Source organism: Rana temporaria, chromosome 10 (genome assembly GCF_905171775.1).
Source record: "Rana temporaria chromosome 10, aRanTem1.1, whole genome shotgun sequence".
Classification (NCBI taxonomy): domain Eukaryota; kingdom Metazoa; phylum Chordata; class Amphibia; order Anura; family Ranidae; genus Rana; species Rana temporaria.
The window spans coordinates 78,879,426-78,893,605 of record NC_053498.1 but is presented as its reverse complement, the minus strand read 5'-3'; the positions used below and the strand labels follow the sequence as shown (position 1 = coordinate 78,893,605).

The 14,180-nt window shown below is 42.9% G+C and overlaps 1 protein-coding gene across 3 annotated transcripts in view; it reads right to left on the bottom strand.

Annotated features, from left to right (window-relative positions):
- The window catches only part of ARHGEF12 (Rho guanine nucleotide exchange factor 12), a 254,728-nt gene that overhangs the window by 53,086 nt on the left and 187,462 nt on the right, over positions 1 to 14,180 (bottom strand). For all 3 annotated transcript variants that reach the window (XM_040325540.1, XM_040325541.1, XM_040325542.1), the window contains one exon: positions 12,754 to 12,900. In XM_040325540.1, coding sequence (XP_040181474.1) covers positions 12,754 to 12,900 — 147 coding nt within the window. The remainder of the gene's footprint in view (positions 1 to 12,753; positions 12,901 to 14,180) is intronic.

Genomic DNA, 14,180 nt, shown 5'->3' with positions numbered 1-14,180 from the left:
TGGGAGCTTTTGTCATTGTTCCCAGGAGACATTGCGGAGACATTGCGGAGGTCTGCCGCAAGAACTTGCTTAAAGCGGCAGACCTCCGCAATGTCTCCTGGGAACAATGACAAAAGCTCCCAGGAGACATTGCGGCATTGAGGAAGTGACGGAATACTTTTTCTGATACTTGTTTACAAGCAGGGCTCAAGTCCCTTCCCCTATGACCCTGGGAACTTTGATAGATTGATAGACAGATCCAATCCTGGGACGGTGATCTAAGTGCCCAGACAAGGGGGAGGGGCTGTATATGATGCTGCATGGCGGGGACACACACAGCTATTTTAATGAAAGCTGTTATGTTCCCCACTCCCTAGCGCTCTAATCAGCCAGGCGGTGGCGGCTCTCCTCTCTCTTCCCCTACGGTTGCTGGGACAAAAGGCTCCCATACAACCCAGGCCGACGGCGGTGCTCGCCCCCCCCTCCCGCTCCCAGGCAGCCCACACTCGCCCCCCCCTCAAAATCAACTCGCAAAATGCGAGCAGATTTTTTGAGGGTGTGTGTGTGTGTGTGTGTGTGTGTGTGTGTATATATGTATATATATATATTTATATATTTATTATATGATGGATACATACACCCACACTAGAGCTGCACGATTCTGGCCAAAATGAGAATCGCTATTTTTTTGTCTTAGAGTAAAGATCATGATTCTTGCGATGTAAAGTCTTTCACGTCATACAAAAAAAATTGGGCTAACTTTACTGGTTAGTTTTTTGTTTTGCATTTGAAAGGCCGCTGCGCAAATACAGTGCGATATAAAATATTGCAACAACCACCATTTTATTCTCTAGGGTCTCTACTAAAAAAATATATATAATGTTTGGGGGTTCCAAGTAATTTTCTAGCAATAAAAATGATTTTAAACTTGAAACCAACAAATATCAGAAAAAGGTTTGGTGTTTAAGTGGTTAAACTTTCCTAATTTACACATAGAAGTCTATTCCTTTGATGTAAAAGACAAAATTGTTACAATGTTTAGACTAAGACCCCTTTCACACTGGGGCGTTTTTCAGGCATTTTTCTGGCGTTAAAAAAGCCTGTAAAGCGCCTAAAAGAAGCCTCATCTGCAATCCAAATGTGAAAGCCTGAGTGCTTTCAGAGCCTTTTCACACTGCCAGCGCCCAAAAAACACTGGTAAAGCGCAGCCAAGACCCCTTTCACACTGGGGCATTTTTCAGGCTCTTTGGCATTCAAAAAAGCTCCCTCAATGGGAAGGGGGCTTTAGGACCGGTGTATTCAATACTCCCAAAGCGCTGCAAAGAAGCTTGCAGAACTTTTTTGACGCCCTGCCAGCACAGCGCCTCAGTGTGAAAGCACTTGGCTTTCACATTGGGATTGCAGATGCAGCTTCTTTCAGGTGCTTTTTTTTTTTTTTTTTAAACGCTAAAGTGCCAGAAAAACGCCCCAGTGTGAAAGGGGTCTTAACATTTCACTGATAAAGAATGTTTTGATCCTTGGCAGACTGCTCAGATTTTACTGCTGTGGCTTCAGCAGAGAGATAGAAAGATTGGGAAATATTTTGTCAGGATCGAAACGGGAGAACAAAAATTGCGATAACGATTCATTGTGCAGACACCCCCCCCGAATGGCAGGAGATTTTGACTGGTTCTCTATGGAGCCGGTTCACATATCTCTGCAGCAGGTCCTGTGAGATTTGTACAAAAATGCTGTGCATCTTTTGGGTTCATTTCAGGCCTGAATTCAGCCAAAAATTGGGGCTGAAATCGTACATGAAACTGTGAACTAGGGATGTCCCGATACTAGTACCGATACCGAGCATTTCCCCCGAGTACTTGTACTCAGAGGAAATGCTCTGATGCCTCAGCCGGTACCTGGGCAGGCAGGGGAGTTGCAAGTCTTCTGCTCCGTGCAGTCTTTCCTCCCCTCCTGTCAGTGCCGCTCTTCTCTCCCCCCTCCCCGTCCGTGTCACTCTTCTCTCCCCCCCCGTCCGTGTCGCTCTTCTCTCCCCCCGCGTCCGTGTCGCTCTTCTCTCCCCCCCCGTCCGTGTCGCTCTTCTCTCCCCCCGCGTCCGTGTCGCTCTTCTCTCCCCCCCCCCGGTCCGTGCCGCTCTTCTCTCCCCCCCTCCCCGTCCGTGCCGCTCTTCTCTCCCCCCCTCCCAGTCCGTGTCGCTCTTCTCTCCCCCCTCCCAGTCCGTGTCGCTCTTCTCTCCCCCCTCCCAGTCCGTGTCGCTCTTCTCTCCCCCCCCCCCGTCCGTGTCGCTCTTCTCTCCCCCCCCCGTCCGTGTCGCTCTTCTCTCCCCCCCCCGTCCGTGTCGCTCTTCTCTCCCCCCCCGTCCGTGTCACTCTTCTCTCCCCCCCGTCCGTGTCGCTCTTCTCTCCCCCCCCCCCCCGTCCGTGTCGCTCTTCTCTCCCCCCCCGTCCGTGTCGCTCTTCTCTCTCCCCCCCGTCCGTGTCGCTCTTCTCTCCCCCCCCCCCGTCCGTGTCGCTCTTCTCCCCCCCCCCCGTCCGTGTCGCTCTTCTCTCCCCCCCTCCCCGTCCGTGTCGCTCTTCTCTCCCCCCCTCCCCGTCCGTGTCGCTCTTCTCTCCCCCCCTCCCCGTCCGTGTCGCTCTTCTCTCCCCCCCTCCCCGTCCGTGTCGCTCTTCTCTCCCCCCCCCCGTCCGTGTCGCTCTTCTCTCTCCCCCCCCAGTCCGTGTCGCTCTTCTCTTTCCCCCCTCCCCGTCCGTGTCGCTCTTCTCTTCCCCCCCTCCCCGTCCGTGTCGCTCTTCTCTCCCCCCCTCCCCGTCCGTGTCGCTCTTCTCTCCCCCCCCCGTCCGTGTCGCTCTTCCCCCCCCCCCCCGTCCGTGTCGCTCTTCCCTCCCCCCCCCGTCCGTGTCGCTCTTCTCTCCCCCCCCCGTCCGTGTCGCTCTTCTCTCCCCCCCCCGTCCGTGTCGCTCTTCTCTCCCCCGTCCGTGTCGCTCTTCTCTCCCCCGTCCGTGTCGCTCTTCTCTTCCCCCCCTCCCCGTCGCTCTTCTCTTCCCCCCCCTCCCCGTCCGTGTCGCTCTTCTCTCCCCCCCTCCCCGTCCGTGTCGCTCTTCTCTCCCCCCCTCCCCGTCCGTGTCGCTCTTCTCTCCCCCCCCGTCCGTGTCGCTCTTCTCTCCCCCACCCCCCCGTCCGTGCCGCTCGTCTCTCCCCCCACCGTCCGTGTCGCTCGTCTCTCCCCCTCGTCCTTGCCGCTCTCCCCCCTCAATTTGTGAGGATGGAGAGCGGAGGTAGGAGCCGCTAAATCCGGCTCCTACCTTTTCCGAATGGACAGAGTCAGTGATCACTGACTCTGTCCATTCACATAACTGAGCATCGTAACCTGTGTTTACGATGCTTCACAGTTTATGAATGGAGAGAAGCTTCCCTCCATTCATTTCAGCTGAATGTGTCCTTAATCCCTTTCTCTGTCTTAAAGGGGAGATTTCAGAGGTCTTTTAAGACCCCTGATATCTCACCAAAGACCCCCAACATATATATATATATAAAAAAAGTAAATAAAAAAACAAACACACTGACAATTCACCCCCCCCCTAAAAAAAAACAAAAAAAAAATCACGGTAATAAAAAAAATTGTAAAAAATAAAAATTATAAAAAAAAAATACCGCCACTGTCACAGGACATTAAAAAAAAGTATCTTACCAACATCAAAACATCATCCCAACAGTCAAGTATGGTGGCGGGAACATCATGATTTGGGCTTGCTTCGCTGCCTCAGGGCCTAGACAACTTTCCATCATTGAGGGGAAAATGAATTCCCAAGTTTACCAAAAACCCCTAAAAAGGATGTTAGGGTCTGTCTGCCAGCTGAAGCTGAGAATTTGTGTGATGCAGCAGGACAATGACCCTAAGCAGCAAAGTAAATCCACCACAGTCCGGCTTCAGAAATTAAAACTGTACCTTCTGGAGTGGCTCAGTCAGAGCCCAGAACTCAACTCCATAGAGATGCTGTGGAAAGACCTCAAGAGCCGTTCACAACAGACATCTTAAAAGGTTTCTGAGATGGTGCAATTTTGTGAAGAGTGGTAGAAAAAATATTGCGCTCATTCAAAAAGTGACTAAAAGTGTTATATTACACCAAAACCAAATACAACATCAAAAAAGCTGCGCTAATGAATTGAAAATATAAAGATGCCTCTATATAAATAAAAAATAAATAAATGAATGAATATTACTATAATGTGAACCAGACTCTCTAAATAAACGGAGAGTGACTAAAAGTAATATTATAATACATGAAATAACCCAGTGATGGGTGCAATCATTCAGAGTCCAAGTATTGAACAATCCATGTAAGTGTAATCCCAATACAGGTGTTTAAACGTTGATTTTCCAGTGTAAAAAGCTGCCAACATCCAGAAAATGTGAGTATAGGAAAGCCTCCACCATAGGTAATTGCTGCCTCTTACCAGCTAAAATTGATCTCTGATTAAGGAGATCGCAATCGCATAAAGGCTGGTGCTTGCAGACGGCTCTCCACCAGAGAAATCCTCAATGCAGGTATTCACTTTCAGTGCATGCAACGATGTGCCATGAAAAGAAAACTTGCAAAGTATAAAATCCAGGGTATATTTATTAGAAAATATAAAATGTGCACTTACAATACTGTTGATTGTTAGAAGCATATAGTAAAATCGAGCCGGCCGGCTCCTCAATGTGCCTGCTCGTGTCTTCCGGGTTCGGCTGGTAATGCGGTGACGTCAGAACGTCACCTGCCCAACGTTTCGTCGCAAAGAGGACATGGTCACGGGATAACGGGTGGCGCTCTGACCACTGCTTAAATACACTAATAGATCTCATAATCACAAAAGCACAAAATCCTTATGCCCCTGTTGAAGGCTTATGTGGCCGAAACGCGTCGGGTATTGCTATTGTGCACCCCATATTGCTTTTTACGTGATCACTTTTATTTGTCATAATTTTACATGTATGACCTTTTAATAATAAACCTTTTTTGGTTTAATTGACCTGCGCTATTGGAGCCCTTTCTTCTATCTTTTATACCATTCATCCCATGATCCAATTGGAGGTTTAGCCACATCTATTCCTGCACCCCTGGATACAATGCTTGAGGATTACACCTGGAATCTGTGGCAGTTACGTAGCACACTATCCGAATATCGTTGGTTCCTGGTGTCCACGCCAGCTGGAGTCCTAATTACAACAACGGTCCCATTCCGGTTACAGTGGTCCCGGTCCCCAATGACCACAACGTCTGATTGACTCTTTGCTGTACAGTAGTAGAGTCTAACCCATCTGGTAAGCATGTTTATACTTACCCTATACCTGATGTGATTGCGATTTCCATAGATCTCTACAGACAACTCGATTACCTGTTTTATTCAAACTACTGGACATCAGTCCACTCCACGCACTGCACCAACTTTCCCATTGAAGTTCACTCAATGCTTTGGCTAGAGACTGTTCATTCAATACTTTGGCTATAGACTTTGCAACGTTTTATCACATTGAAAAAAAAAATCTTGGCTACCTAATTTGGGGTATTCCTGTTTATGTACACATATAGTATGAATGTTGTTGCCTCACATGGTATCATACATTGTATTTCTTGAGCTTATTAGCGCTACATTTTTTGTTCACGAATATATTATGGAACTGCTTGAATTTGCAGCAACCCATAATTTCTTCTGGTTCAATGGTGTTTTTTTTAGGCAGGACAGGGGTGTCGCTATGGGGGCTAAATATGCCCCCAGTTTGGCGAACTTGTTCATGGCCAAATGGGAGGAGGATGACGTCCGTGTTCAAACCAGATCCCAGGTGTTTTTTTTGGGGTCGGTACATAGACGACATCCTCCTCCTATGGAATGGCAGTGAAGGGGAGCTTGTGCAGTTCATGGAGTTCCTTAATGACAACGATAGGGGTATACTTTTGAGCTACGAGGCTAGCCAAGAAATTATTCATTTTTTGGATTTAAGGATCTCTGTGGGCAATGAAGAATTAATTACTTCCACTTACTTCAAGGATACTGACCGTAACTCATTTATACCTAGCGATAGTTGTCACCATGCCTCATGGCTGAAGTCGGTACCAAAAAGTCAATACCTGCATTTGAAGCGTAATTGTACTAACCAGGAAACATTCTTAGAGCAGGCTCAGGTCCTCACGCTAAGATTTGTTGAGAAGGGTTATTCTACCCACTCCTTGTCTAATACCTTAGATTTAGTTCATAAAACCGATAGGGCAGTATTGTTGAAGGATAAGACTGGTAGAGGTGGAGATAATGCTTTCAGGAGCCCCTTTATTACAAGTTACTCATGTCAACACGCCAGTGTTAAAAATATTATGAGGAAACACTGGCACATTTTGAGAAATGATAGGGTTCTTGCTAACATTCAGAGGTTTTCAGAGGTGTTCCCTCTTTGAGAGATAAGTTAGCCCCTAATATCCTCAATCCCCCTGCTATAAACTCTGTTTTTTTTCGAGCCTAACTGGCTATTATCAATGCAGGAGATGTCAGGTTTGCTCATTAAACGGATGAACAACCAGAAGGACTACAAGCTTTAGGTCTGGGTGTACATCTAAGAGCTATACGATTGAGCCGTTTATTACCTGCTCCACGGTTTGAGTCATGTACATGTTGCAGTGCCCTTGTGGCCTGCAATATGTGGACAGAACCAAACGCAGGTACGCCTTAATTAAAATAACATCAGGAGGGGATACACGAAACATTCAGTATCCAAACATTATTTGGCTGTCCACAAGAGGGACCCAACTAATACTATCTTTCTTGGTATTGACAAGTTCACCTCCCATTGGAGGGGTAGTGATCTTGTCAGGAGTATATCACAACTTGAGATGTCATGGGTAAATAGGCTCAAAAGTTATACCCCTTTTGGCCTAAATATTGATGTCGACATTAACCGTTTCATTGACAACTCGTAGGCCTATTTGATAGTTATACCTATAGTGAGAGGGTTGTCCCCTTAGATGAGGTGGTTTAGTGCTCATTAGAAAGTAAAATCATGCAATTTACCTTTGCTCCATGTATTTTCCATACTACTAATTGAGCATGCATATTGGTTGATAAGTACAAGTATGTGAACTTGATGTGAGTCCCAAGTGGCTGACTATTCATCATATCGCCCTGCAATATGTGAGGGCTTATCAACATTAATTGTGACTGTTCTGTTATAAGCATTCATTATGATGGATGTCTAACAGTTTTTCAATGTTTGTCTTTTTTCTCCTTTTTCTTTTGTCCCTATTTATGCATTCTTTGGTACTATTGAGACGATCAGTTCAGGTGTGGTCTCAGGTCCATTCTGGGTTATGGATTGGGAATTTTTTGTAAATAATAAAAGTCCCTTTTTGGCTCATTTCCCTTAATTATTTAGATACAGTGCCTTGCGAAAGTATTCGGCCCCCTTGAACTTTGCAACCTTTTGCCACATTTCAGGCTTCAAACATAAAGATATAAAACTAATTTTTTTTGAAGAATCATCAAGTGGGACACAATCATGAAGTGGAACGAAATTTATTGGATATTTCAAACTTTAACAAATAGAAAAATTGGGCGTGCAAAATTATTCGGCCCCTTTACTTTCAGTGCAGCAAACTCTCTCCAGAAGTTCAGTGAGGATCTCTGAATGATCCAATGTTGACCTAAATGACTAATGATGATAAATAGAATCCACCTGTGTGTAATCAAGTCTCCGTATAAATGCACCTGCACTGTGATAGTCTCAGAGGTCCGTTTAAAGCGCAGAGAGCATCATGAAGAACAAGGAACACACCAGGCAGGTCCGAGATACTGTTGTGGAGAAGTTTAAAGCCGGATTTGGATACAAAAAGATTTCCCAAGCTTTAAACATCCCAAGGAGCACTGTACAAGCAATAATATTGAAATGGGAGTATCAGACCACTGCAAATCTATGAAGACCTGGCCGTCCCTCTAAACTTTCAGCTCATACAAGGAGAAGACTGATCAGAGATGTAGCCAAGAGGCCCATGATCACTCTGGATGAACTGCAGAGATCTGGGAGACTCTGTCCATAGGACAACAATCACTCGTATACAAATCTGGCCTTTATGGAAGAGTGGCAAGAAGAAAGCCATTTCTTAAAGATATCCATAAAAAGTGTCGTTTAAAGTTTGCCGCAAGCCACCTGGGAGACACACCAAACATGTGGAAGAAGGTGCTCTGGTCAGATGAAACCAAAATAGAACTTTTTGGCAACAATGCAAAACGTTATGTTTGGCGTAAAAGCAACACAGCTCATCACCCTGAACACACCATCCCCACTGTCAAACATGGTGGTGGCAGGATCATGGTTTGGGCCTGCTTTTCTTCAGCAGGGACAGGGAAGATGGTTAAAATTGATGGGAAGATGGATGGAGCCAAATACAGGACCATTCTGGAAGAAAACCTGATGGAGTCTGCAAAAGACCTGAGACTGGGACAATGATCCAAAACATAAAGCAAAATCTACAATGGAATGGTTCACAAATAAACATATCCAGGTGTTAGAATGGCCAAGTCAAAGTCCAGACCTGAATCCAATCGAGAATCTGTGGAAAGAACTGAAAACTGCTGTTCACAAACGCTCTCCATCCAACCTCACTGAGCTTGAGCGGTTTTGCAAGGAGGAATGGGCAAAAATTTCAGTCTCTCGATGTGCAAAACTGATAGAGACATACCCCAAGCGACTTACAGCTGTAATCGCAGCAAAAGGTGGTGCTACAAAGAATTAACTTAAGGGGGCTGAATAATTTTGCACGCCCAATTTTTCAGTTTTTTATTTGTTAAAAAAGTTTGAAATATCCAATAAATTTTGTTCCACTTCATGATTGTGTCCCACTTGTTGATTCTTCAAAAAAAATTACAGTTTTATATCTTTATGTTTGAAGCCTGAAATGTGGCAAAAGGTCGCAAAGTTCAAGGGGGCCGAATACTTTCGCAAGGCACTGTATGTATCTATATAATTTTTTATCATTTATTACATTTCATTGTGGTTTTTTTTTAAGCAATGGTTAGAGCAATTAGTTATATATTTTTTTGGTATAATTCACCAATGTATATGGTTAAAACAACTTTTGGCCGATTTTATTTACGATTTTTTAGATTGGGTTAAATAATACACTGTTCATCCTATAATGAGATGTAGATGGGGTGTGTTTCCGCGCCAAACTAAGGTAAGTATATAAAATTATTCACTAGTGAGAATTAATTAGATACTTCGTAACAGGCTGCTCCTTTGTGACAAAACATATGCAGAAATATATTGTGCAATAAAATCAATAGTGGGGGAAGAGGGCGCTAGTATAAAAATGATACCTGAATTGGGGTGTCCTTGGGCAGGGGGCCCCAATGGTATAAGTGGAAAATTAGAAAAAATATAATGTTAAACACTCGAGTGACTAAGCAATTTGTACATAAATTGTGACTCATACAGTGTTATATTATCTGGTATTGCACACGATTTAGCTGAGTCACAATTTATGTACAAATTGCTTAGTCACTCGAGTGTTTAACATTATATTTTTTCTAATTTTCCACTTATACCATTGGGGCCCCCTGCCCAAGGACACCCCAATTCAGGTATAATTTTTATACTAGCGCCCTCTTCCCCCACTATTCATCCTATAATGTGTATGCAGTGTTGCCTTAATACCTTTTATTTATAACGCTGTGTGGGTTTAGCACAATGGCTGGGGTGATTATTATAGTCCGACATTTTAGCTTCTTTTCCCTTATGTGATTCGTTAACAAAAATGGCGTCAACACGGTCTCCTTGGGATTCACAGCGAGCTTATGAGATCTATTAGTGTATTTAAGCGGTGGTCAGAGTGTCGCCCGTTATCCCGTGACCACGTCCTCTTTGCGACGAAACGTTGGGCAGGCGACGTTCTGACGTCACCGCGTTACCAGCCGAACCCGGAAGACACGGGCAGGCACATCGAGGAGCCGGCCGGCTCGATTTTACTATATGCTTCTAACAATCAACAGTATTGTAAGTGCGCATTTTATATTTTCTAATAAATATACCCTGGATTTTATACTATGCAAGTTTTCTTTTCATTGCACATCGTTACATGCACTGAATGTGAATACCTGCATTGAGGATTTCCCTGGTGGAGAGCCGTCTGCAAGCACCAGCCTTTATGCGATTGCGATCTCCTTAATCAGAAATCAATTTTAGCTGGTAAGAGGCAGCAATTACCTATGGTGGAGGCTTTCCTATACTCGCGTTTTCTGGATGTTGGCAGCTTTTAACACTGGAAAATCAATGTTTAAACACCTGTATTGGGATTACACTTACATGGATTGTTCAATACTTGGACTCTGAATGATTGCACCCATCACTGGGTTATTTCATGTATTATATTACTTTTAGTCACTCTCCGTTTATTTAAAAAGTCTGGTTTACATTATAGTAATATTCATTCATTAATTTATTTTTTATTTATATAGAGGCATCTTTATATTAATTTTCAATTCATTAGCACAGCTTTTTTGATTTTGAATTTTGTGAAGAGGAATGGTAAAAAAAAATAAAGAATGTTTTGCAAGTCTAATCCAGAGCTACAGAAAGTGCTTGCTGTCAAAAGAAGGTTGACCAGCTATTAACTTCAGGGGTTCACTTACTTAATTGTAGGTGTGTAGGTTAAGAACATTGAGGTTGATTTACTAAAAAGGTAAATATACTGTGCAGCTGCTTTAGACCTGAGGGGAAGCTCTGCTGATTCTATCAGCCAATCATGTGCAAGTAAAAATGCTGTTTTTTTTCCTTGCATGTGGTTGGGTATACTTTAGTAAATGAGGTAAAGCTTCACTTTTCAAACTCTGGAGAAGGTTTACAGTGCAGTGCACAGTATATTTGCCTTTTGTAAATCAACCGGATAGTGTTTGTCTATTGTTGTGACTTACATGAGGACCAGATCACATTTTATGGCAAATGACTGCAGAAAACCAGTTAATTCCATATACTTTTTTTTAAAACAACAAGAATATTAAAAATATATATATATATATATATATATATATATATATATATATATATATATATATATATATATATATATAAAAATATTGTGCTTATCTAAAAAAACAAAAAGTAAAGCTGCTACACAACAATGTGACAAAAATTACAAAAAGATAAATATAAAAGTGTAGCGCTGGTAGTTAAGGAGAAACTTCAGTACTGAGTAAATATAGTCACTGAGTGTGAGACAGTGAAAAATGTAACCAAAAAGTGAATAAAAATAAATGTTCTAATGAGTCCACAAAGAACAAAAGGAAAGACAATATATGTCCATCAATATGGCGTGTAGGTGAACCGTGAAGAAAATTAACATGTAGCCACATAGATCATCATGGAGACAATTTCTTCAGACTGATTGAAATAGATGGAATACGCTTACACCAGTGGATCTACCCGTCAGCGACAGCAGATCATGAGGCATGGGAAATCCAATCAACTCAGCTTGTCTGGCAACTCTGAGTGGTTAGGACCACCGACTTGGCCGCAAGGACCCGACAGTCCTCGGCTGAAGACCCTGGATGGATGATGCCCTGGATGGGAGGAACAAACCGGAGCTCAATGGGTCTCCACCCGGTTTCCAACGAGTGTTATATATTGGGAATATTGAGAATGAGAGGAACCCCCGAAAGGGTTACTGAAGCACAATGGAACAACTCCAAAAAACGAACTCCAACAAACATGCAAGGAGAAGAAAAAAAAAAGGAAACGGTGCTCCAATAGTGCAGGTCAAAAAATATATATGAAAGGTTTTATTGTAATAAGACCAACAAAAAATTACATTAAAAGTGATCACAAATTAACTATAAAAAGGCAATATGGGGAGTGGCGTACCAAGCCCTACGCATTTCATCCAAGTGGGACTTTAACTGGGGCATCTAAAGTCCCACTTGGACGAAACGCGTAGGACTCGGTACGCCACTCCCCATATTGCCTTTTTATAGTTAATTTGCGATCACTTTTAATGTAATTTCTTGTTGGTCTTATTACAATAAAACCTTTCATATATATTTTTTGACCTGCACTATTGGAGCACTGTTTCCTTTTTTTTCTTCTCCTTGCATGTTTGTTTGTTTTTTGGAGTTGTTCCATTGTGCTTCTGTAACCCTTTTGGGGGTTCCTCTCATTCCCAATCGTCTCAACACTCGTTGGAAACAGGGTTGATACCCTGTGAGCTCCGGTTTGTTCCTCCCATCCAGGACATCATCCATCCAGGGTCTTCAGCCGACGACTGTCGGGTCCTTAAGGCCAAGTCGGTGATCCTAGCCACTCACGAGTTGTCAGACAAGCCGAGTTGATTGGATTTCCCATGTCTACACAATCTGCTGTCGCTGACAGGTAGATCCACTGGTGCTGATAAGCGTATTCCATCTATTTCATTCAGTCTGAAGAAATTGTCTCCATGATGATCTATGTTGCTACACGTTCATTTCCTTCACGGTTCACCTACACGCCATATTGATGGACATATATGGCCTTTCCTTTTGTTCTTTGTGGACTCATTAGCACATTTATTTTTATTCACTTTGTTTTTTTGTTTATATTTTTCACTGTCTCACACTCAGTGACTATATTTACTCAGTGAGATACTGAAGTTTCTCCTTAACCACCAGCGCTACACTTTTATATTTAATTAAATAATATAAATGTCCTTAATATGTGTTTAGTGAAGTTAGATATACACATACTCATGGATCTCAGCATCAAATACCAAGTTCTACTGAACTCACCATGAAGTTGTAGGATCTCCTCTAGGTTGGAAAACACACTTCTTGTTTCAGCAGGTGTTAATAGGTTTTCACGTTTTACTCGCTGGTGGAAGACCTGGTTAAGGACATTTAGTGTCCGCACATGTGCTGTCTCTGTATAGAACAGTTCTGTAAGGTGAAAATGAAGGAAATATTATTTGTACTTTTAAAACACCATCAAGCATGTTCAAAATGGACACTGGCACCTAAGGCAGGCCCATACATGATTATTTACTTCCATTCAACCAGTGGGTTGAACAAAAGAAAATGTATTGATTCTTTATATATATATATATATATATATATATATATATATATATATATATATATATATATATATATATATATATATATATATATATATATATACACACACACACACACACACACACACACACACACACACACTCAAAGGTGGATGGGAGAAGCCTTCCTGCAGAGCTATCGTGTTCCAACAGCTGGAGGGCTTCCTACTCAATCAGCACCACTGGCTATAGTCAGTGGCACTGCTTGAGTGTAAATTTTCTAACAAGCTGATTGTACATAAGTCGATCGAGTGATTGACTTCCGTACCAACAGCCTGCCCATAGATGGATCTAAATTCATCTGGTCCCTGCTAAAAATTAGTTTTAATCCATCTATGGCTGGCTTAAATCTTTAATAAATTGGATTACTGTTACTGCATGTTGAAACTTAAAACGTAATCACACCCTCGCTGGCGCATTCTGAGGACCTAAGCGTTATCAGACCACAGCAAAACACTAGTAAAAAATAAACAAATCTGAAAGCATACTCTGTGTAAAATGCATCAAGACACCTTGGGTATAACTGCTGTCATATGCTGACATTTTGAATAAAGCTCTCTGAAATTGGCTGTATGTGGATTGACCTTACATTTTTTACCAATTCGTTAATTATAGAAAAACAACATCCCTTTCTATTATTTATTTCACTATTAAAATAGCATGGCTGCACTGATGGGCACTGGCCAGGCTGCACTGATGGGCACTGGTCAGGCTGCACTGATGGTTGCTAATATTAATTCTTGTAACTTAATTCAGCAAAAAACATTTAAGTGTTCTTTCATGAGATAATTTATGAGAACGGGATTAGGGGCGGGGCATGGTAAGGGTTGGGTGGGGTAACTGAGCCCTGATGTAACAATTTACAGCAGAAACAAAGCAAATTTATATTAGTTCCTGTGCACCAATTAATTTAGTTATGAACAGAATCACCTAAATTCTTTAAACTTGAATCCTGTGAAACAGTTGAAGTAAAAGCTTCCACTCCTTCCGGCTACAGGAGCTGCTTGGGAAGAATCCAGATGTGCCCCCCCTGCCAGTCAGTTCACCCCCGTACCTCCCCCGCACCCCTGATCCATCACTGCTTCTGCGGTATCCCTCCTTCCC